General features: G+C 42.3%; 1 protein-coding gene across 9 annotated transcripts in view; it reads left to right on the forward strand.

Moving 5' to 3' along the window:
- LOC110973316 (ras-GEF domain-containing family member 1B-like) overlaps positions 1-21,682 on the forward strand; it is a 104,723-nt gene that overhangs the window by 45,436 nt on the left and 37,605 nt on the right. For 6 of the 9 annotated variants that reach the window (XM_087130008.1, XM_087130009.1, XM_087130011.1 and 3 more), the window contains one exon: positions 10,864-10,989. In XM_087130008.1, the coding sequence (XP_086986134.1) occupies positions 10,864-10,989 (126 nt within the window). Of the gene's footprint in view, positions 1-1,604; positions 2,151-10,863; positions 10,990-14,773; positions 15,744-21,682 lie in introns of those variants that run through there. The other 3 variants (XM_087130012.1, XM_087130013.1, XM_087130014.1) reach the window with 3 other exon arrangements.

Below are 21,682 nucleotides of genomic sequence, written 5' to 3' on the forward strand. Positions count from 1 at the left end.
TGGTTTATTAGCAGCTTGGACAGATGAGCATATGTCACGGTCACTGAGGATTAGGGACAAGTACGGTTGGACATAGTATGTCAATAAGGCACAATCAAAATGCAAATCAGGTTGGTGCTAAATTCTGTTTTCCCTTAGATACGCACTTTGTTGTCTTAAACTTTAATCCAAACATTTTTTGACGCAGCAACAATGAAATGGGATTCATTTCAGGAAGAGGAAACAACTGTAGAAATATATACATGAGCAGTTGTAAAATGCAAACATGCCTTTAAAGTAGGGGTCACTCGCTGTGAAATACATGTAGAAGGGTGTGGTGCTGAATTGAGAATATTTCTGCCTAATGTGTCAATCGGTGTCTCTAACGTCTAATCTCACAAGGAATGGTGAAAAACGTACTACTAGCGATTTTGGTATCCCAGTAAACTGCATTGCCGGAAGACTTATCTCCATCATTGACTAATGATGAAACTTGGTTAAAAAAAGGAGAAGACAAGATTGTTGCCATCCAAATGCAACCTTTTTAAATCAGGAGGCTCTGTGGGTCTGTTGCCTTTGAAACAACGTCTTGGGGCTGTTTGCTAGGCAGCGTCCACGGGGACTCTTCATCACCGTCACCATCATCATCATTATCTTTTTACTTGGCCCAGCCAGACTCCAGTTGACAGTGGACGTGCGTGCTGAGAACCCAGTGACCAATCACAGAGCAGCAGCTCCTCTGATATTGCCACGGCCACAATTAATGACAGCTCCATGTATCTCTCTGCCTAACTAAAACCGGCATTGAAACCAAAAAAAAAAATCTGTTTGGCTGTTCTGAATCTGTAGGGAAGATGAAGGGATTTAATGCAAGGAATTTCTCAGACTCTTGACACTCTGAAGGAAGACGTCACCACACAAAAATTGTGTAAAGCATATAATTTTATCCTCAGTTTTGGAGTAAAACTTGAACACTGATGACAAGGCTGATTACAAGGTGCTGACAAGGCTTGCGAGACATCAACATGTTGGTTTTTTCCCCGTTTGTAATATTTTCCAATATTTTCAGTAGTGTGACTATGTAGGCTGTTTGTTCTCAGTTCTTTAGATATTTAAAGTGATGCATTGTCAAAGTAAAAAACAGGATAACAGTAGTCGAGAAAATATAATATTTCAGCATTTTACCTTAATAGCAGTTGTAAAATTGTTTTTGAAAATCATTTTACATGAATTGATGTTGATATAATGAAAGTATGAAGAAAATGCAGTGTCTGTTAGAATACATGTAGCTTCATTTTATATTACTTTTACTTTATACTCCCCTTTACACTTTTTTCTTCTCCCTCAGTCTTCTTGGTAGTCAGTTTTTAATTTGCCCGGTCAATACGACTTTTCAAAAGAATTCTGAGAACTTGCACATGAAACAGCCACCGAGAAACTCATTACTATACTGGTAATTCCTGCCTGGCACTGTGAGCAGAGGTGCCAAATCCAATCTGCCTGTTTGTTCTCCCAGTGACCCCCCTCCCCTGCCACCCCCCTGGGATAGGAATAGCTTCCAGGAATTATTAGTTAACCTCGAGCTGAGAAAGGAAGAAGAGAACGCGGATGGTACGGGACGGGACGTAGAGTGAGCCAGCAAGCCTGGAGCCCCAAACATGCCTGGAATGGCAATCAGCTGACAGCATGAGGCCTCATAATAAGACCCAACTCCTCCGGCCCACAGCACAAGTCAACCCACCTCGCAAACAACCATCCTGTAAACTGACTATTTATAAATATCTTCATCATCTCTCCTACGTGGGTGCCTGACAGAATTTGTGAGGCAGTTACTATAGTAGCTCTGAGATGTCGATGATAAGTTGAGCACCTCTGAGGAATATATTTTTTTAATACTTGTGCTGCAGATATACTTGACAGCTCTATGCACTAACAAGCTGATTAGACAGGATATGGCAACAGTGTGCCCCTCCTGAGCAGTGCAGGGTGTGTATGTCTGTGAAGCTTTTTAATTGATTGAGGTAGGGGCGATGGCTCGGGTACATCTGAGATGGTGGATGCCAGACTATCCCAGTCACCAGAGTCCCAATGGAGTGGACTGCGTACTGTGCTACTGCCAGTGTTGTCAGCACAGCCAGGGATGCAAGAAGGACGGGGAGCCGGACCACATGGTACGTAGGGGTACATGTATCTTTGGTAGTCGTCATCATCATAATTGAATAACTTGTAGTTGAAGATCGGAGATGACATGCCATTTTGAAAGGGGATGCTCCTAGACTTGTATCAGAGATGCCAGCACAGATGATAATTAATTTCACCGGCGACGAATGGTGCTATTTCTTCACCGTGATTGCAGTGATGCATTTCTCCATCTTTATTTAATCCGTTTGAGCATCTGTCATCTCATCCTAAATTTTTGTCGAAGGCTAATGTTCAAAGTGTAAACACCTCACTGCATCCTTCTTGTATTTACCAAGGTCAGTATGTCACATGTAGCATTACAAAGGAACACCACTCATCCTGGAAAAAGAGTCAAGGATTTGTTCCTTGCCATTGTTGAGTCAGTTTGACGATGGTGACACTATGTCATGGCTAACTTGAACTGTTAACATTACCAGTTTTAGTAGAAATTCTGTGCGTACATGTATGTAGCACGTTAGCACTTGAAACCTCATGTAAAAATGTATCATGTATCATGTAAAAATGGGTAGGCAGTTTCTTCCTTGAACTTGAATACACAGATCAGATTGTTGGGTGATTTGCAGGATGAATTTCCCTTTGTTATGCTACCAGTGGTTAGCAGGACGTATCCTGGTGAGTAATGTGTATATGGCTGACTGAATTGATGAGGATGGTTGTTGCTGTTGCATGCAGTGACAGTTGGCTGGTTGCTACCCGTTGTTCATTGGAACACGGACCATGATTGGATTGACTCGGTGTACAGTTACGACAGCCCCCCGTGCATCTGAATGCAGGGTGGTACCTGCCACCATGGAGGACCCCGTGTATGTATTTTGCATTTATATGATTCCCTGCACCCTTTTGAAGTGTGAAGAATGCTCCATATGGTGCAGCAATCTTTGCCAGGGCAGAATCATCAATGCGTGCGTAATTTACATAATCTTGACGAACATGCATGAGTGTGTGGCCAGGTGGGCTGACCCCGCCAACGCACTCTGAGTTAACTCGTGTGAACTGTCATTACAGTTCACAAGTGCTTTCATTTCTCTGTTGCATAATGATGGCTGTGACAATGGTGGGGGAGATCATGTTGCAGACAGGTGTAGTTTTCACTGCTTAAGGACATTAATCTTACTTGTGAAATCATTTTTTTGTCTGGCCAACTGATGACTTTAAAAGTAAGTGCAGGAGTAACAGATAGAATTTCTCCTGCTATGGAGCCCTTTTTTGTTCATTCCGTTGATTGAATCCAATACTCGTTTCCCTTTTCATTGCTTTTGTTTGTCCCTTTTGTATCAGAATTCATGCTTTGGCTTGGACCGGCAAAATTAAGACTACTTGGAAACTCTGCTTGTGTGTTGTAAAAAAATCCAGGAATGTACCTGTTTTCAAGTCGGTTTTTTTTTTTCAATTGCCAACTTCACCAATTTTGTCCCTCGTTTGTCAGTATTGCAAAAAGGATAGTCAAGCAGAGGCCCAAATGCTTATGTGGAGTAGGCATAGGCTGGCATGTGTACTTTAAGGCTTGTATGCAGAAATTGGAAAATCCCCTACGTGTTCATTAACAACAGGAAGTGTGAAAAACCCTTGGATGTGCTCTGGGCTTACGGTAATTTAATGGAACAGATTTACGTACTGAGCAAAAGTCAAATGAGAGCCAGTTACAAGCAATATGCACGCATCATGTGACATTTAAGCTGATGCCCAGCTTTTCATAAGCAAATGTTTTCTGGGAACTTATCTAGTTTCTGGGCTTAGCTCTGGGGAATTAGCCTCTATCTGCACACTTTGTGGAGACATTTGTGCGCATTCTGATGAAAAATAGCTACCCACACTTGCTCTGTGCCATAAACAGGTGAGCTGGTGCTACAAGTAGCAAATCTTTCATTAGTAACTGCATGGGTTGCACATCCCTTGCTGCTGCTCCCAGTATATGGACCCACACTACCAAGACACTTCCTCAGCAAGTATTGACTCCAATGAAACCTTTTATTTTTCTTGTCTTGTCTACCTGAGTGTGTGTGTTGGGGGAGGGGGGTGGAGTAATACCCCTATGACCCGTTCCCACCTGCTAAGGTACATTTATGTCCTCTTTCCCTCTCCCAGCAAGACTCCCCTGACTGTTTCACCATGTTTTTGTAATGTAACACACATTTCTGGACAGGTGGTGGTTGCTCCCCCCCCCACCCTCACCCTCATCCCAACTTTGAAATTGGAGTGGAAGTCAAAGTGAGACAGGCACCACATTTGTCATGTCTTCCGGTTTCCTAATTGACTTTTCTTGCCACTTAACCCTGGTTGGTCTGTGGTTCCTTTCTGATAATTGAAGGCAGTAGTTTCTTTTTTTTGGGGGGGGGAGGTCGGACATTCGTGGGGCACTTATTCCCCAGGAAAATGTCAGGACTTACTCATCCATGGTCTTTTACCCAGGTATAATCTCTGGTCCTTCATCCCCTTTGTGACGTGTAGTCAATAGAATTTTCAAGGAGCTACCTTTGTTTAAATGGGGATTGTTTAATTGGGGATCTTTATTTCAGTAATCTGAATATGTGCATGCAACCTCTAAATAAAAATGTGTCCTTGGAACTTCTGCTCCTGGAAGAACATCAACAAAGTTGCAAACTACATGTACATAGATACACATTTTGAAAGCTAGAAATTGAGACAAGTTATACAGTATGTACCTGTATGTGCCTCAGTGAGTGCTTTTATGAGACTTTTTGTTCAGTTTCCAAAGTTATACTGACGTGATATGAGGCTTAGGGCTGGTAATATCAAACAAACTAGTTACCATGTTTCCCTCCCTGGTGAAATATTGGATACAGTCCCAGCATCTTGCATTCGAAGGTCTTTGCTAAAATTGCTTGTATTGCCATGAGGTGGGACAGGGCTGTTATTCTCCAATCTCAGTCTATCCCCTCAAAGATTTCGCCACAAAAACTTGACACACTTTTGCAGAACCTTCCAGTTTACTGAAAGCTTCCATCAATTGAGATCCCCCCCTAAAAAAGTGAGACTCTTCCGAATTTCTAGCCATACTACTTTGTTTGGCATTCTTGCTGGCAAGGTTATTCTGAGAGGGAATGAAGCATGTACCCATCATTGATAAGAAAATAAAAAGAGAGGAATAACAGAAGAATTAACGGTAACTAAAAGCTTGGGCCGGTCTCTGCATTCCCCTCCATTTGTCAGGATTTGTTGTCAGTTTTTCCTATCAATCAGCAGAGGAGGCTGTTGTTTAGTTTACACCTGCCTATCATCAGGTTCTCCTGGAAAGTTAAGCCTGCGTGACTCCCTTTTTGAAGGGAGTGAAACTTACTCCAACAGAGGTGACAAAGACACTTAACATGAAAAGGTGTTCAAACCCATATCTAAGGTGAAAAGGAATCATGCATTTCCTACCAGTGATCAAACTTTTATACAGTGGCGATGACTGATTTTTTTTTTTAAACTTCTTAAAACACGAGTGGGGGATCCTGGCTTGCACACCAGGCCTGGTGTTGCTAGACTGAACTTCCTCAGGTTGGGTGGGGGGGGGACTGGCGCTGATACTCAATCTGGGTATTCCCCAGTGGATCTTAGGGTAACAACTGCAGGCTGGCAACCTCAGTCGTGCCCAAGTCTGATTTCAAGTGGGTAAATTTTTCTTTGGTTGGGTTCATTGTGAGCACCAAGCTAAATGCTCATTTTATGATGATATGGACACACAGCATTTCTGGGGTTCACTTGCCAGGAACAGTCATGTGCAGTGTAGCATAGAGACACAGACGGACATGCTGTAATATCTTCTGCCAATGTCAAAACCGAAGGTAAAATTTTACTGCATCACTTTTGATGATGAACAAAACAAGATCATCCATTTACTTGATTTCAAGTGTAATCCTTGGACTTGTCAGTATAATCATATTAGGAGAAGACTTAACCCTAACCCCAACTCATTTTGAAATTGGAGGATTAAGGAGTGTTTAGCGTGAAGGAAAACATTTCATGTAATAACTACATTAAATTGTCTATTTCGACATGGGCAACCATTCATGTTCTCATTTGAGTAAAGCTCTCCTAGAAGCATTACGCCATGGATAGTAGCATTGTGCAGCATATATGGCACACAGGGACAATCGCTCTTTTTTGACCCCCATTTTGCCTGTCACAGTGATAACCAACTTCGGTGTCAAACCCAAGTGGATGATAACGTACCGTGGATCCCTAAACTGAACATCAAGCAAACTGCATCTCATTACGCAAGGACCTAGGAATCGGGAGACAGTAGAATTGTATTTCTCACATACAGGTTTCCATCTCAATAAATCTCACTTAGAAGCCTTTTTATGCCAGTATAACTGAAGGGCCCAGACAGCTGAGACTTCACCCCTCCCTCGGCCTAAGGACAGATTTCCTCATAAACCATGTTTAAAATCCTTTGGGCTGTTACACCCTAACAGTCAGGAGAGCGTGCAGACAAGTTACGCCCACTTTGGCCCCGCGGTGCTGCTTTCACCCAGGTCATTGTACAAAGCCCGGTTAAGCAACAAAAGACAAGGTACCTAATTAGTGAGGCTGCATACACCCCAGGGCTACACCAACCAGCGCTCAGGCATCCCCTCAATATTCCAGTTGAAAGCCTTCACCCTTGTAACAATATTTACACGAGTTGCTAGACTGTGCTGATGGCTGGGGGCTGCTTCAATCTTTATATCACCATGTGAAACCTCATTGAGCATCCTTGAGGCTGTTACTTTTATTTACACCAGTACCCAGTTCACTTGATCTTCTTCACCCCTCAGTCCAGGTGTTGATTCAGTTGGGTCCATATTCATTCTAGGTACTAATCTTGGTTGAAGACCTTAGCAGATTTTTCTTTTGATATTTGGTCTTCGATTTTGTTCTCTAGGCTTTCACTCTTTCAGAAAGTGATATCTAATCATTTCTGTGCTGTGTTTGATTCTACCAACGTTTCTCCACATAGCACAAGGCTGTTGTCCCTTGAAATGTGCCATCTATTGATGAGATATTTTCAGCGTGGATATTTGCGTGGGTAACAAATATCAAATTGGGTAGACATGTTCAGTGTGGCTTGCACTGGCACCACGCTCGAATGAACCTGTTCGTGCAGGCAAGGAGTTCCTACCAAAGGGGCATTGTTGCTATGGAAAAAAAGCTATCTCTTTGTTCTTGCACAGAGCAGATACCAATTAACAACCAGGCAGCCAGACTGGCGGATTCAGTCGGTGGGTCGGGACGCGGTTGACAAGTGAGGATTCTCTGTTTGCAAGCAATTCCTGCACCCAATTTTGCGGCATTGCTTACCATTAAGCAAATTTTTATAGCACAAAAATGTGTTTTTCGGTAAGCGTATTGCATAGCAAACATTTCACAGTCTCTCTTGCGTCACTAAGTTAAGCAAATTTTTCCATTGAGGTTAGGGTGCCTTTTGCTGTGCTTACTAGTTACAGTCTCCATGAAATACGGGAGGCCTCTGTTAGCATAAATCATATACTTATAGCAACTCTGAAATTCGGCCCTATTGAGTATTTAAACACATCAATGCACATACACGTTCCCATGGATATGACATTGATTATGGCACATATTTATAGGCATGCTAGCTCATTGTGTGGCAATGTTGTTCAAACTTACCCAACCTGGTTCTTTCCCACCTCTGATGAGGGGGTTCTTGCATGTGGGAGTCCATTCCCTAGGGGATTCCAGGTAGCACCTTGGCCAGGTTGCGTTAATTGCTTCTCACAATGAACAGGGGATAACCAGACTGCACAGACCAAAACCAGTGAGGAACTCTTTTTTTTTCAATTCCCTTGGTGGTTCAGAACCAAGATAAGGAAAGCTCCATGTACATCATTGCGGTTGATACCCATCGATCCATCAAAGGGCTGATGGTATCGGGAAACACTCGCCTCCTCAGGGATGCGGGGAGGAAGTGAATGCAGTAGTCATAGGGGGTTTCTTCCATAAGATGACCCAGACGAGTGTGGCCGTGAATCAGTCAAACACTGAAGTTTCTTTTAGAGTCTGCGATGAGAAACATGTTTTTCCATATCTTTGAGATCAGTTCAGACACCAGAAATGCACAAGATCAGATCGGGCTTAAACTGTGGGTTTTCGGTCCGTGCGAACTTTTATCCCTGTCACTCTTCTCTCAGGAATTTTTGTGATTATCCTGCAGTGGGACTGGATGTTAGTCAGCAGTTATTTTTTCTCTCTGGTAATCCACTGTTACCCACTTTTTGTGGTACTAAAGGGAGCAGCTTTGGAAGTGTTGAAACCAGTTGCAGATAGTACTTGAATTTGAATGATTAAATGTGTGTGAAGCTTTACAAGAACTAAGTGATGATAAAGCTTGAAAGGTTCATTAAAAATGACCCAGCATTTATCCTTAGGCAGCCCCTTGGTTTCTTCTCCATGTAGGCTGATCTTGTGACCTTTTGTGACTTTTTGATCACTTAGGACCCGGTACTTGTTTGAAGAAGCACTTTATTTACAGCTTTCAAGTTTGTTGGTTTCATTCTTCTGACAATGCATCAGAGCCATAAAGATGGACAGAAATGACTAATCAGATATCATATACAAACATGTACATGTCCAGTTTTTGGTGTGTGTGTGTGTGTGTGGGAGTGGGGGGAGAATTCAAAAATGAATGCCGGGCTTTGGGCCTACATGTATTTATGATAGGGGGGGGTTAAAATATCAAAACCTTACTCAAAACTCCATGGGGGGGCAGGTACGCCACCGATACAAGTACGCAACCAGAGATGAAATTGGCAAGTCATCAAGTGCTGAGTTCAGAAAACCTCTGAAATGAATAATTTCCCCTCACATTTTTATTTGTCAGTTGTAATTTTTTTCTGTTAGAGAGACAGAAGTTCAAGCCATGGTTTTTATGGGCTAAAGGTGACATTCTGTCCATCAGGACTGTCTCCCAGTGGACCCTTTTCCTATGAGTAATCCAGCCATGAACTCATTCGACAAATTGCTGACCGTCATAAAAACCCAGCAGTGGCCCTGCATGATTAATTTCTGCTGTTGGACCAAATTGCTGGGGACCGCACTAACATTTTTTGGTGATTATGCCATCAGAGCCTCTCAGTGACCCTGAACTCCATCTTAACTTTGCATCCTGAATATTTTTCAGGGCCGGGAGGTATTTCCCTGCTGTTGGGGGGAAAAAAGTGGCAGTTTTGACATGAAACAGGGACTCCTTTCTACACCCTCCAAAGAAAAAAAAAAAGGAACTGTAGATTAGGGAAATGAATCGCATTGGAAATGACAGAACATAAATTTTCATGCCAGAAACTTCCAGTGTGGATGTAATTATGTGGTCCTTATGGAATGCATACCTTTACAGGGGAAAAACATTGTGGAAACCTGGCAGTGCACTTTTCCGATTCTCTTTCCCAAAGCATGTGCAAGTGGAAGTAAAAAAAATCAATTTCCTTCCAAATTGTTAGTTCAATACAGGTTTTGAATTCCTTGAAGAATTAATTCTTTAAACTTCTTGCAATGTTTTGTAGAGAACAGTTGGCATTTTGTTTCTGTAAAGAGGATGTTCAGGGTATACCTTTCGACTTTCACATATTGTCAGCTCTAATTAGGAAAAATACTGCCCAGCAATTGATTGTGCAATTGCAGAGAAAAACAAACCAAAAAACAAATCAACTGAGAGCCCTTTTTTGCCGAGCAGATACATTCAGTCCTTCATAGCCAATTTGTGTGCAGAGCAGGTCATAGAAATGGCCCCCCAGGTTGGTAAAAAAAATGATTAGGCGGCGTCAAAAGTAGCCTACTCGGTTTTGGCTAGAAATTACACACATGCCTGTGGGAGATTTCTGCCAGTGACTTTCATGATATATAGCAGTATCCAAGTAATTTGGATGCAGTCAAATGAGAAAAACGCAGTTGATGTCGAAAGAGGAGTAAATTTCTTTAACATTTTTAAAATATGGCATTCTCAAATCTACATGTATTTTTCTTTTCCAAATTCAGAATAAAAAAATATCTAAAGAATTTATTACTTGAACTTCCTTGAACAAATTCTGTCAGTAATTGGACTGAAGAAGCATGACACACATAATTTCTAGTGTGAATTTTTTGAAGTCCAAACATGGAAATCATTTCAAAATTAATGCGCGGTTAAGACAAAGTTAGTTTAACTTCTCTTAGGTCGAAGAAATACCAGGGAGTACGTCACGTAAAGGTAAATTTTTGTGCCGGGAAGGATGGCTGTAGTCTGAATTTTGGGGCACAATCTTGAATGCTCAACCAGCAATAAATGAGCAGGCACAATGGAGTCTGGCATACAGACTACAGAGAGTGCAGACTTAATAGGAATAACAGCTTGGCCACAAGGGAGACCTTGCCAGGGTCCATTACATATATAATGACACACACAGGCAAGGGAGATACTTTGTTGACTGTTGTCTGCAATTCTGCTTCTCTGGGAAGGCTTGAACAATTTTTCCATTCAGGCCTTGCACTCAGCAGCAAGGTTTCACAATGCTGAATTTGAATCTAAACGACCAGGGTAGTGGTGTACTTTACTTGTACAGTTGGAGGACCTGACCCAGAATTCAGACTTTTGTGGAAAGCCCCAGAACAGAACTCTGAGAACAGTGTGGCCGTTCTAGGTGTTACCAGGAATAGGCATTAACTGGAATAAGTGTGCTCTTTTTTTTTCTCTGGCTTTTGCAGCGGAGTTTACCACAGACGTCAGGCCTGCCGGCCATGTTTACCGAGAAGCTGGCCCCAGAGACAAGCAGCAAGCCATGCAATGGACAGCCAGCCCAGGAGAATCACCACGAGGATGAGACCACTCCGGTAAGATCTGACCTTCCCTCCAAAAACAGACCCTTTAGTAGTAGTGTTCATTATCCCCATTTACACATCTAAAGAAGTTGGGGGTGGTGTCAAAGGGTTGCAAGTAACCATTGCATGCAAAGAAAGCAACCAAGAGGTACTTGCTTGTAGACGTACATGTAAATGAACAGGACAACCTCAGAGGAGCGGTATTTATTTAAACCGTCGCTCAGAGGTACGCTGAGGAATTTTCTTCCAAACAAATGCGTCACGAGATTTCATGCTCGTACCATGTTCAGCCAAACAAACATGTCTGGGACATGCCGATCGGTGGAGGTCATCGGTCGGTCAAGAACCACGCAGTGCATGTCTTATCTGTGGACTGCTTGGAAGTAACTGATGCCTCGCAGTGCTGCCCTTTGACGCCCTGTGCTACCCCACGTGCCCCCTTTGCCCCCCCCCATGGCACTGCCCTGCCCCTCTGCCCGCCCCGTCAAAATGGCACCTCAGGAGAGCACTTCACACCTTTCCGTGCACTTTAGCAATCAATCATTCAATTTATCCAATCAGCTTCTTTTTACACAAACAAGCAAGCCTCCCTAAAGAGTGCAAGAAACTCAGTGACTATAGCGGAATTAGTTTTCTTGTTCCAGGGCATTCCTGACGTGTGTTGGGATGCTTGGATAATCTCATTTCAAAACCCTTGGACATTGTGCCGGTGTTGTGGTATTGCTGAGTCCATCAGGAGTCCTCCTCACTAGTCTGCTTTGTTTCCTCTTGGTTTCCCCATAAATCAATGACAAACCAGTGTCAAAGTCAAGTTAGACATGTAAATGTAACGAATAAGACATTCCTTTGTTGTCGTTCATCTTCCTGTGGTGCTCGGTGACTGGACTTGTGAATAGATTGGTGGTGGACACAGTATAACCCCTCATGACCCCATGCCCACAGTTCTGTGGAACTTTCTCTTATTGCCTACTGCTTGTAGATTTTGCCTCAAAATGCACGTTCACCCCAATGGCATTATAGGGGGGGAGTATTTCAATTAGTATTCGGTAATAACATTTTATGTGGTGTTTTGAACGAAGTGTGAGATTTTTAAACTCTTTATGAACTTTTCCTTTGTTTTGTGCTGCCATCCAGCCATACTTTTTGCTTATACCCACTGATTGGCAGAAATTGCGACTGTGATTTGTAGCAACAGAAAAGGCCATGTTCATTCTTTTAGCCTTGTACATCTCTCCTCTGAATTATTTCAGTCTCTCACTTATGCCATTATAGTCTTGATCTCTTGGCCAGAGAGCACTTTTATTTCTTTGCCATTTTTTGGACCAATGGAGTTTTACTAAGTCCATTGAGGAAGAGACTCTTCTTTGTAGAAGCATCAGTTACGTCTGAGGCTCAGTTTTTATATGTCTGCGGTCTGACCAATCAGGAAGCTGGCTTGAAATCAGATCTAGGAACACTTTCAGACAGGAAAAAAGAAAAAGCAGTGCTGCGTCTACCCCACTGAATCTGTCTTGTGGTCCTGTACAGAGTGTTTATGGAGCGGTTCCAAGATTTGTTTTGATGCAAATGGTCTTCGTTCTATCCGATGATGTCTTGGAATTGATAATGCCGACTGGGCTGGCCCTCAGAAATCTTTTATTGTTGTAAGCTTGAGCTTTGACTTTCGTTATTTAGTCAAGGAAACCACGTAGCCATAAGAGCAAAAATAAGGGGAATCAGTTTGGCCAACTCCCTGGATCATGCTATTGCATGGGTAGCACTATCCCTTGAAAACCACAGTTGTTGATACTGCTAAACAAAGTCATAAAAATCACACCTTCTAGGAATCAGCCTGCTGTGAAGAATGTTTTCTTGGTGTTGTTTACCAACACTGCATGTTGATATCTGTTGATAGGGATAGTAAACGCTTAATAATATGACAATACATGCTCAATGGTCTATGTTTGCAGCATTGCATACATGGAGGAGATTTAGATAACAACCTCTGCAAAAGGGCATTGTTGGGACCATCTTTGTTTGGATTCACACCCTTGCACTAAAATCTACACATCAATGTTATTCCATTGTGAAATAATAAGATCTGTTTTGTTAATGGACTGAGGATTAATAGTCCCTGGGAAGTGTTGGTATCATTTGTTGGTAGGGAGTGTACAAAGCATTGTGTGTACTGGGGTTGAGGTGTACTGAGAATACTTGGATTAACATTTGATGAGTCTGCTTCAGGCTGGAATTTCACACCAACTCTTTGTTCCAGAATGTTAAAAGAGAACACTTTGATAGCTCCATGGGGAGACTGTGTGCCTTTGTTTGAGTTAACTGTCTCCTTTGTATTGGTGCAGTTGGTTTTTTTTTTCCTTATGCTGCAGATCTCATGGGGAACAAAAAGTTACATTTAAATGCTGTAAAGTTTGTTGGAGAGAAAGGTTTTAACTGTAAAGGAATAAAAGATTGTAACCTGCTGAGCTTTGAGAATGATTGTACAGATCTGGAAGAAGCTTCTAGACAGATTGATGAAAGTGTACTTTTCAAATTGGATAGTTCCGGGTTCATCAGCAGAGGTTAAGCCGGGCAAAATTGTTATCTGAACTTTTTTCTTGACAAGCTGATTAAAACTTCTGCTGGGGATTTGTTGTGTGTGTCTTGCATGGCACTGCGCTCTCGTATCAGGTCCCACGGGAGTTGTTAGGCTAGATGGGCCACTCAGTCATGAGAACCGTTCATTCAGATCCACATGAAGCCAGAGTTTGTGTTCACATGCTGGGATAAGCTGTATCACAAGGCAAGCCTTGTAAGAAAACACAGTGTCATTGGAACAAGCATGAGGCCGCTAATCCTACCAAGCCCTCCTCAAAAAAATGTCACCTTTACAATCCGGCCTGTTGGAATATCCGTTATTGATTTTCTGAACAAACCCACCACCCATGGGTGTCTCTTTCCTGTGTTGCATACCAAAGTTTGCAAATCAATGAAGTGCACAAAAAAAGGTCTATCAATAAGGCTGAGGGTTGCCGAAGGGTCCAGTGATTCAAAAATGCAGACTTGGATCTGTGTTGTTGAGGATTGTAGCTTAACGAAAACGACTTTGATAAGTAATATCACTGATTATACCTGAAGATTTCTGAGGAAAAATAATAACAGTGAGTTGCAAAAGCTTACGAACTGATCGGCAGATATGTCGTTTTCTCTATGGCAGAGATATTATAATGCATTTTGATTTCATTTTAATCTGGTAACTAAATATTGAAATCCTGTCTAATTGCATGACATTTGCAGTATTTCTTCTTTAGAATGTCAGTATTGAGAAGCACTTGGACACAGAATTAATGGAGCATAATCTAATAAGCTTTCCTCGCTGATAAAGGCCATTGTCAATTTATAATATTGAAACAAAGCTTTTCTTGTTGAGAATTTGAGTCTTGTGCAGGGAGCAATATCCACCAGACCACAACTTTCCTGAAGTGCGCCATTGTTTTGAAACTAAATCTAAATAAACAATGATTCACTAGACAGTATGAACAAATCTTCAAGCAACAATTGACTCTTTGTGTGTCATTATGATCAATTATGATTCAACTCAGTAATATTTGTAAGTTGGTCCCACCGCATGAACTATAATTTGTTCACCCTCTATCCACCCCACACCCTCCACACCCCTCTGACTCACAGTAGAGCATGCCACTTCCCACTGTCAACTCTCACTATGCAAACAGCCCTGGAAGTGTTTCTGGACTGTTCCATTTTGGGCGTACTCACTGGTAGAGGCGTCAACTAGGCATACCAGAGTCCCTCATTCATGGGCCAAGGGGTATTACAGGCCCTGTCCTGCTTGTGCATGGTGTGTAGACTCTATTGTCTGATTGTCCCAGTGTTTGCCTTAACAAATTCCAAAGAGTGTGGGAAAGTCACTGAAAACCACCAGCAGGGCGGCACTAGATTGGAGGCAAGGTATTTCTGGTGGAGTGTGTGCCACTCTCAATGCACTGCTGACTGCATGTAGCTGACTCACTTATCAACACACATGTATCTCCAGGACTATAATTAGATTGGAAAGATAACCACTCAAGTACAAGTTCAGACAGTGGATTCATCTGTGATGGAGTTTGCTTCATCAGATAACTTGTAGCAGTTTGATGTACAATTCTTGAGGCTTATATCAGAGTTTTGCCTCACATGTGACCATCTGTGCACGTTCACATTGTGGTCTTTGCAGAGCAAGACTGAGACATTCTGAGGAACAGGAAACACTTGACACTTTGATAGAGTGATTTCAGTCTCCTCAAAGCCTGTGGAACCGGCAGTGTTGAATATTGTTATCACCGGTCTGTGTCTGTGTATACATGTGTACCTGTGACAAAGTGTGATTTAAGAACCGAGTGACCTCGGGAGATTAGTCAGGTCAAGTACAACAACTTCTGCCGGCAGTGGTCTTTCAGTGCTGGCAAGGGGAATACCGTCCCGGCCATCATGTCACACTAGGCCAGGAACCACAGCGTGGAGAAATTCCCTCCCCTTCCCAAGTCCGAGGAATTATACCAAAGGATTCAAGCACCAGGAAGTGAAGGATTTATCACCCTCATTGCTCTCCTCCTCGGGAGAGGTTGTGTCCAGTCGCGTGTGGTGTTGTTTGGATCTTGCCAAAAACTAGAGCCATGTTGAAGTTTGTGAGTAAGACGCCCAGCCCTGTGAAGCCGGGACAATTGCCCTGGGACCAAAATAAGCAGAAATACGGGATGTACATCTTGGATCTCAATCAGAATTATGATAATGTAAGTATTTGGACATGGTCAGAGTCTGAATATATACATGTATGCCAGCACTAGTTGTGGTGGATTGTGCCTGCGTACTCCTTCACTTCAGTGGCACATTTATTTTAAAACTGATTACAAAAGTTTTTTTGTTTTCTGTGACAACATGAACAGAAATACCAACATTTTCAGACCACCTCTGATGAGTGGACTGGATAGCCCAGGCTATAGGAAGAAGGCAAAAATATACAAACACAGCAAACAACAAATCGAGAGTTAGCTCAAACAGTAATTATCTCAAGTTAATGGAAACACACCATTACATACTGTTTACCAACATGACCAAAGAGAGGCATACCTGTATTGGCAGTACTTTGAGGATTGTTTCTGGTGCCTCTTGGTGATTGCATGAAGGTGTTTACGTATCACGTCTAGTTCACAAGAAGAAATATCATAGATGTCCTTTTCTGGTTTCCCTGATGTATTTCCTATTATCTTCTGGTACAAAGTTTAACTTGGGGAAGTTTATGAATGAGTGTTGTTTGCAGGGCAGTGGAAGAACAATTCCAAGCATTTTCAGACTTTGGAAATTAAACCAGGGTCATCTAGGTTCTGATGAAAAGAATCTCGCTTGTAATGTTTGCTTAGCGTTGATTGATTCATAATTGCACCAAAGCCAGGACTACGACCTTGCAAGATAGTTTTACTGGAGGTCAGTTTGGTTCTTGCCAATTAAAAAATATAAAAATGCTACCGTACCAAACAAGTGCATGTACTTGTACATGTACCTGTGGTTACATGATTATTAAGAGACATCTGTTTCTTAAAATAGTAGCATCTGTATATGGAATTCTTTCCCTTTTTTTGAGAGAGAAAACGGCCTTATCTTTGTCCAGTTTCATGGTCTGAAATGTCCTTTCTTGTAGACATATTAATGTTACAATTCACTTACCTTGGATGTCTTATAGTTTGTACAAATGTTAGCATCGCAGTCTGTCGTCAAAAATAGAAGTCAGTTTGCACAACATGCGTCTAGCCCCCTGCTAAGATGAATCATGAATGTCAAAATCATGCTGTATGGGCAGAAAAAAAGTAGTTTTGAAGCAAATGCACACGGAAAGACTTGTACCAAGGCTTTCTGATTATTCTGCAGTTTTCTGTTATCACATTTGTCGACGACTCTGCCTATGAATTCTTGTGGTCTGTGTTTCTGCCCTCAAATTCATTCTCGCAGATTTAATTTGCGTTTCTTGTGGACAATAAACTCACACACAGCTTCTCCTGTTTCTTAATAAGGTTCATCATGTGTTGCTGCATTGCAATTGCAGCGGACTTTTTCATTTCCTGATGTCTCCTCGGAGCATAGTCAGAGAAACTGGAATTTGTAATTGCACAACAAGGGGATTAGAAGGGGGCTGTAGCAAAATCCTGAATGCCCCATTTCAACCTGTTTGAATCATGCCCATTCAGCCAGGCTTTAAACATTGGACAAAAGGAAGAACAGTGGTTCACCGAACCCCAGGTGATGGGGGCATGCATGTTCATTGACTCACCCCCCCCGTCCTGTCCATTGTAGGGTTGTGGCAGTTACAGTCGTATAACCCCAGAGCATGCCAGATGCGGAAATGAATTGTAAATCCCTAGACAATGTACAGGACTATCTGGTATTTGTCGGATTTGTCCTAACATTAATGTTTGTACGTGTACCTTGGTCTTCTCAACGTGAGATTCTATTGAAGACATTACGAACAAATGAAAAGTGTACTTCAAACGTTTTTGAGGTAATCTTGCAACTATGTTTTTGGAAACTAAATTAGTTGCATTGTTAGTTCAGGGAGCAGAAGACAGTGAAATTAAGCCTAAGGGACTTCAACCATTTTGAATGCACACATTTCTTGTAACCAGTTTTGAAAACAAAATTCGCGGTATCGTTAGTTGAGAGAAACTGCAGATTTTCAAGTACTCGTTAATTGTAATTGCCACCTTCATTTTCCATGGAAGTAAGATTTCTCTCTTTCAAATTTGATTTTCCAGTCTGGATAGTGTAGCCCCATGCTTTGTTCTTTGAATCCCCGGAGTGTATTTTAGGAACCTCCAGCCTTGGATGGAAGGAAAGCGAAACAGTAAAAATGGGGGGTGATGGGGTGGCATGTAGCGGAAAGAAACCGGCCAGAGTGACAATAAGCACTTTGAAGGTTTTGGTTCTGTGAGATTGCAATGAGTGCATTACATTGAACTCTGACATATTTACATCTTGTGCATTTCTGTTTCCGTCAAGTATGTTTCTCTCCCACGAAACAGCTTGATTTCAAGGAATGAAACTAGTTGCAGGAAATGAAAGTGCAGTCTTTTGGCACGCTGCAAGTACGCGTCTCTGAGTGATGCTGATAAAAGGGGAGAGAGAGAGCGATCACAGATGAAGATGATTTCAGCCAGTTTCCTGTCTGCCACATCTTCCGTGCCACTCACATTTGGTCGGCTGCAGGTCAAGCCATCTGGTAGAATCATCTTCCCCCCACGCATCCACCGTTACTCGTCTGTCTTTGGACAAACCCCCCTCTCTGAAGAACCCCTCTCTCTCACTCTGAAGTCTGAATCCCATAAGCTGTTTCCCATATCTGCGTTTCCCCCTTCCAAACCTCAGGAAACCTTTTGTACTGTTGATGTTGGCTCTGGAAGGAATTGGCCCTTTCCTTTTTAGGAAGAAACATTGGTGCGGCCATCTATCTCTGTCCAAAAAAGATTGTATGGTCACCACAGATTTTTGTAAAAGTGTGTTTTTCATATTTTGCTTACGTGTACTTGTCATCCTGCCCTTGTTTGAAGTTTTGTTACTCGGACATTTTTTTGCCATTTTGGTTTTCCCTGCATATCATAGTCATTATCATTTTACAAAGGTACATCATTTTATCACAGTCATCATTGTTTTCATTCCTGTCTACCTGGATTTTTTCCATCATTACCATCATCAGCAACATGAATAACGGCATCACTGTTACTATTGGCATAATTGCCATTGTCATCACGATCAGTTTTATCATTGGCATCGCAGCGATTTGTCAGTTTTTAATGGTATAAAGGTCAGTTCATAATTTGTGCAAAATCAAACACCAATGTGCTTTTGTGACACCAGTCCAAATATTCAAGCTGCAAATTTGCAAAAAGTTTAACACATTTACATTAAACTCTGGTGTACTTCACTGTCAACATTTCATCACATCAATTTGGCTTCACTTCTGCGTTCACCTCACCCTGACTGCTTCCAACTCAGTACTTCAGTGTTTCACACTTTATTTTGGAATGAGTGCCAGACACTTCAGTACCCATGTGGTGTCCTGGCGTCTTGTCCTAGCCATCAGCTTTTTTAGACAAGTGTTTCTCCAGTGCGTGTCAAAAGGGAACACCCTCGTTAACAATGCAGGAAACCACACCAACCCGGGATGGATGGGATTTACTGCTCAATCACCGGCTGCATCCGAATCTGTTGTCTAGTGTTGGGTGTACCGGTAGATCTACATGGAGGTCTTCACTTGATTGAAACTATGTGGAGATGCACTGACAATAGACTTAGCCGTAGCTCTGGAAGCCTGTTTCAGCCACAGGCTGTGGCAGATAGTTGTATCTATAGCTCTAAGTAAAATACATGGGTTTGGAGAAGCCACTGACTTGCAGCTGCTGCTATTTTCCATAGACAGTGTATGTTACACCTAGCCATAGCCCATTGATTCAGATGCAGTCATATCCAGCCTGTGGCTTCCTGCCAATGTCAAGGGTCATCTGTGCTAACGAGAAAAGAAAAAAATACACAGGAGCACCATCTGGACCGGGGTTTTAATTCAACCCAGATCTGTCCTATCTGCCAGACTGCAGCTCACTGGCTGCCTCTTTGTTTTTCATCCAGGAAGGACGTTGCTTCCCTTGTCTCTCGAGGGTTTAGTCGCATCTCAATCTTCTTCTAAGAGCTGTTTGTCAAGGGATAATACCACTTGATGGTTTTTCTGCAGAGTATGTCCACTTGTACACTGTGTGCATGTGCAATGTGTACATGTACATACATATGTACATATTCACAGTTGTACAACGGATGCTGCTATACTAACGTGTACTAGTTGGCTTCCTTCTTGTATTTTGCTTAAGTTGTGGGAAATAAGTACGGTTCTATTTATGGAAGATGTACTTTCAACAAGAGAGTTTATGATATTGCATACACCAGCAAGATAATGTGGCTTTGCTGCTGAAGTTTTTTGTCAGTCAAACAGTCGTCGTCATTGCCCCCAGCCTTTATGTTAAAACTCATGATGACATCACAAGAACTATTTTAAGACCAACTTATGACATCCAGTCTGAACTCTACTTGCAAGCTATGTACATGTTCATGTCTCCAAATGAACTGCAACAATAGCATTCCTGTGTCATTGTCTGCTCTGTTACTTATGACTGGTCTTGTAAAGTATTCTTGTGTCTCGGGTCTCTTGAATGGTCTTTTTACAATACTGCCCCCCTCCTGAGATGCATTGTTTTACATGTATATCGTGTACAAACCATGTCAGTAAAGACCAGCTACGGTAATTTGCTGTTGCTGGAAATGTACCTAAAAATGTATTTTAGGCCTACATGTAAAATACACATGTACAAATGTATATATGTACATGTTTAATACAGTAGGCTGCAATTTCTGAGCACTGGCTTCAACCCCAAGGCAGTTTAGGAGATTGCGCATCTGCACATGTTCCTGGGTCTGTACCTATTCCCACTGGTCACGTACATGTACATGTACGTCGCAGTGCACGGTCCTTTACTCCCCCCCCACCCCACTGGGTGTCAAGGTGAAGACCCGCATGAACTTCGCAAATTGAGTTATTTCCGGATTCTCAGCTGTGGCCAGGACTTAACACCGAGGGTTGAAGCAATTTTAAAGGGCCGCAGGGAAGGGGAAGCCAACTGTCTTTTGTCAGAAGTGGGGGGGGGGGTAGGATCTGGGTTAATACTGCAAATGTATCCTTCAGCTTAGTTTTAAGGAGGGTGTTACAAATTACTGAGAAAGATCCCCAACCGAAACAAATGTGCTTATGACATTGCTTTGAATTAACATGCAGATGTACAGGCATCTTAATCAATCAACAGTTTACATGTCAGCTCTTTATGTCAGTTTTACATGGACCAGTGGCACTACAAAAAAACATGTATGTGTCATTTTCAAGTGGAAATTTCATTTTCAAGTGAACTGCTTCCTGTAACATGCACCGTGTTTACAACTACACGTAAATACATGGACGTAATGACCATGTAGTATGACTCACTAATTGGTGAAAAACAAAACGCCTTCACAGCAGCATCTGCAGATAGACTCTGAGTCTTTCCGCCCAAGTTTCACTGATTTTAAAACTCCATGGGCCATAAAAAATTACGAGCCAGTGTGCTTTTGCTCTCCTGCTCACGCCTGCCTCTGAGGGACCGGTGCTGTAATCTGGCTTTTCATTCAACGGGTCAGCTGTGCCCAGCAGCCAGGCAAAATTCTCCATGGGTGTGTTAGCAGCCCGGGGTGCTTCCGTTACAAATTTGGGATAATTTGGCAGACTGTGTGCATTGATGAGCAGGTTGCTGGAAACAAAAATCTTGGGGGGGTGGGGGGGGGTGGGGGGGAGAGATTCTCATCGGGAATCAAAGACAGATTGCTTGGTGTAAGCACAAGGGTACTTTTTTAACTTCGCCACTTCAGGGTTGTCAAATTCTATGATGGAGTTTTCAAGAATGCACAGAGTTCTTTGAAAATTACTCTGTACATGTAAGTGTAGAGTTACAAACTCTTTCTGGAGGTTTAGGTTTGTATATGTAGCTTCAGAATTGAGAACAAGTATTTGTAGGCTCAAGGGTTTGATAATGAAAATGGGTTGGTTCAAGGAAGGGCACCTTTTTCCTGGATTAAAAAAAAAGTTGTTTGCTAGAGAAAGAAAGCAGGA

The sequence above is a fragment of the Acanthaster planci genome, linkage group LG19 (assembly GCF_054643075.1).
Source record: "Acanthaster planci isolate LZ-2023a linkage group LG19, COTS_SCS, whole genome shotgun sequence".
In the NCBI taxonomy this organism is placed as follows: Eukaryota; Metazoa; Echinodermata; class Asteroidea; order Valvatida; family Acanthasteridae; genus Acanthaster; species Acanthaster planci.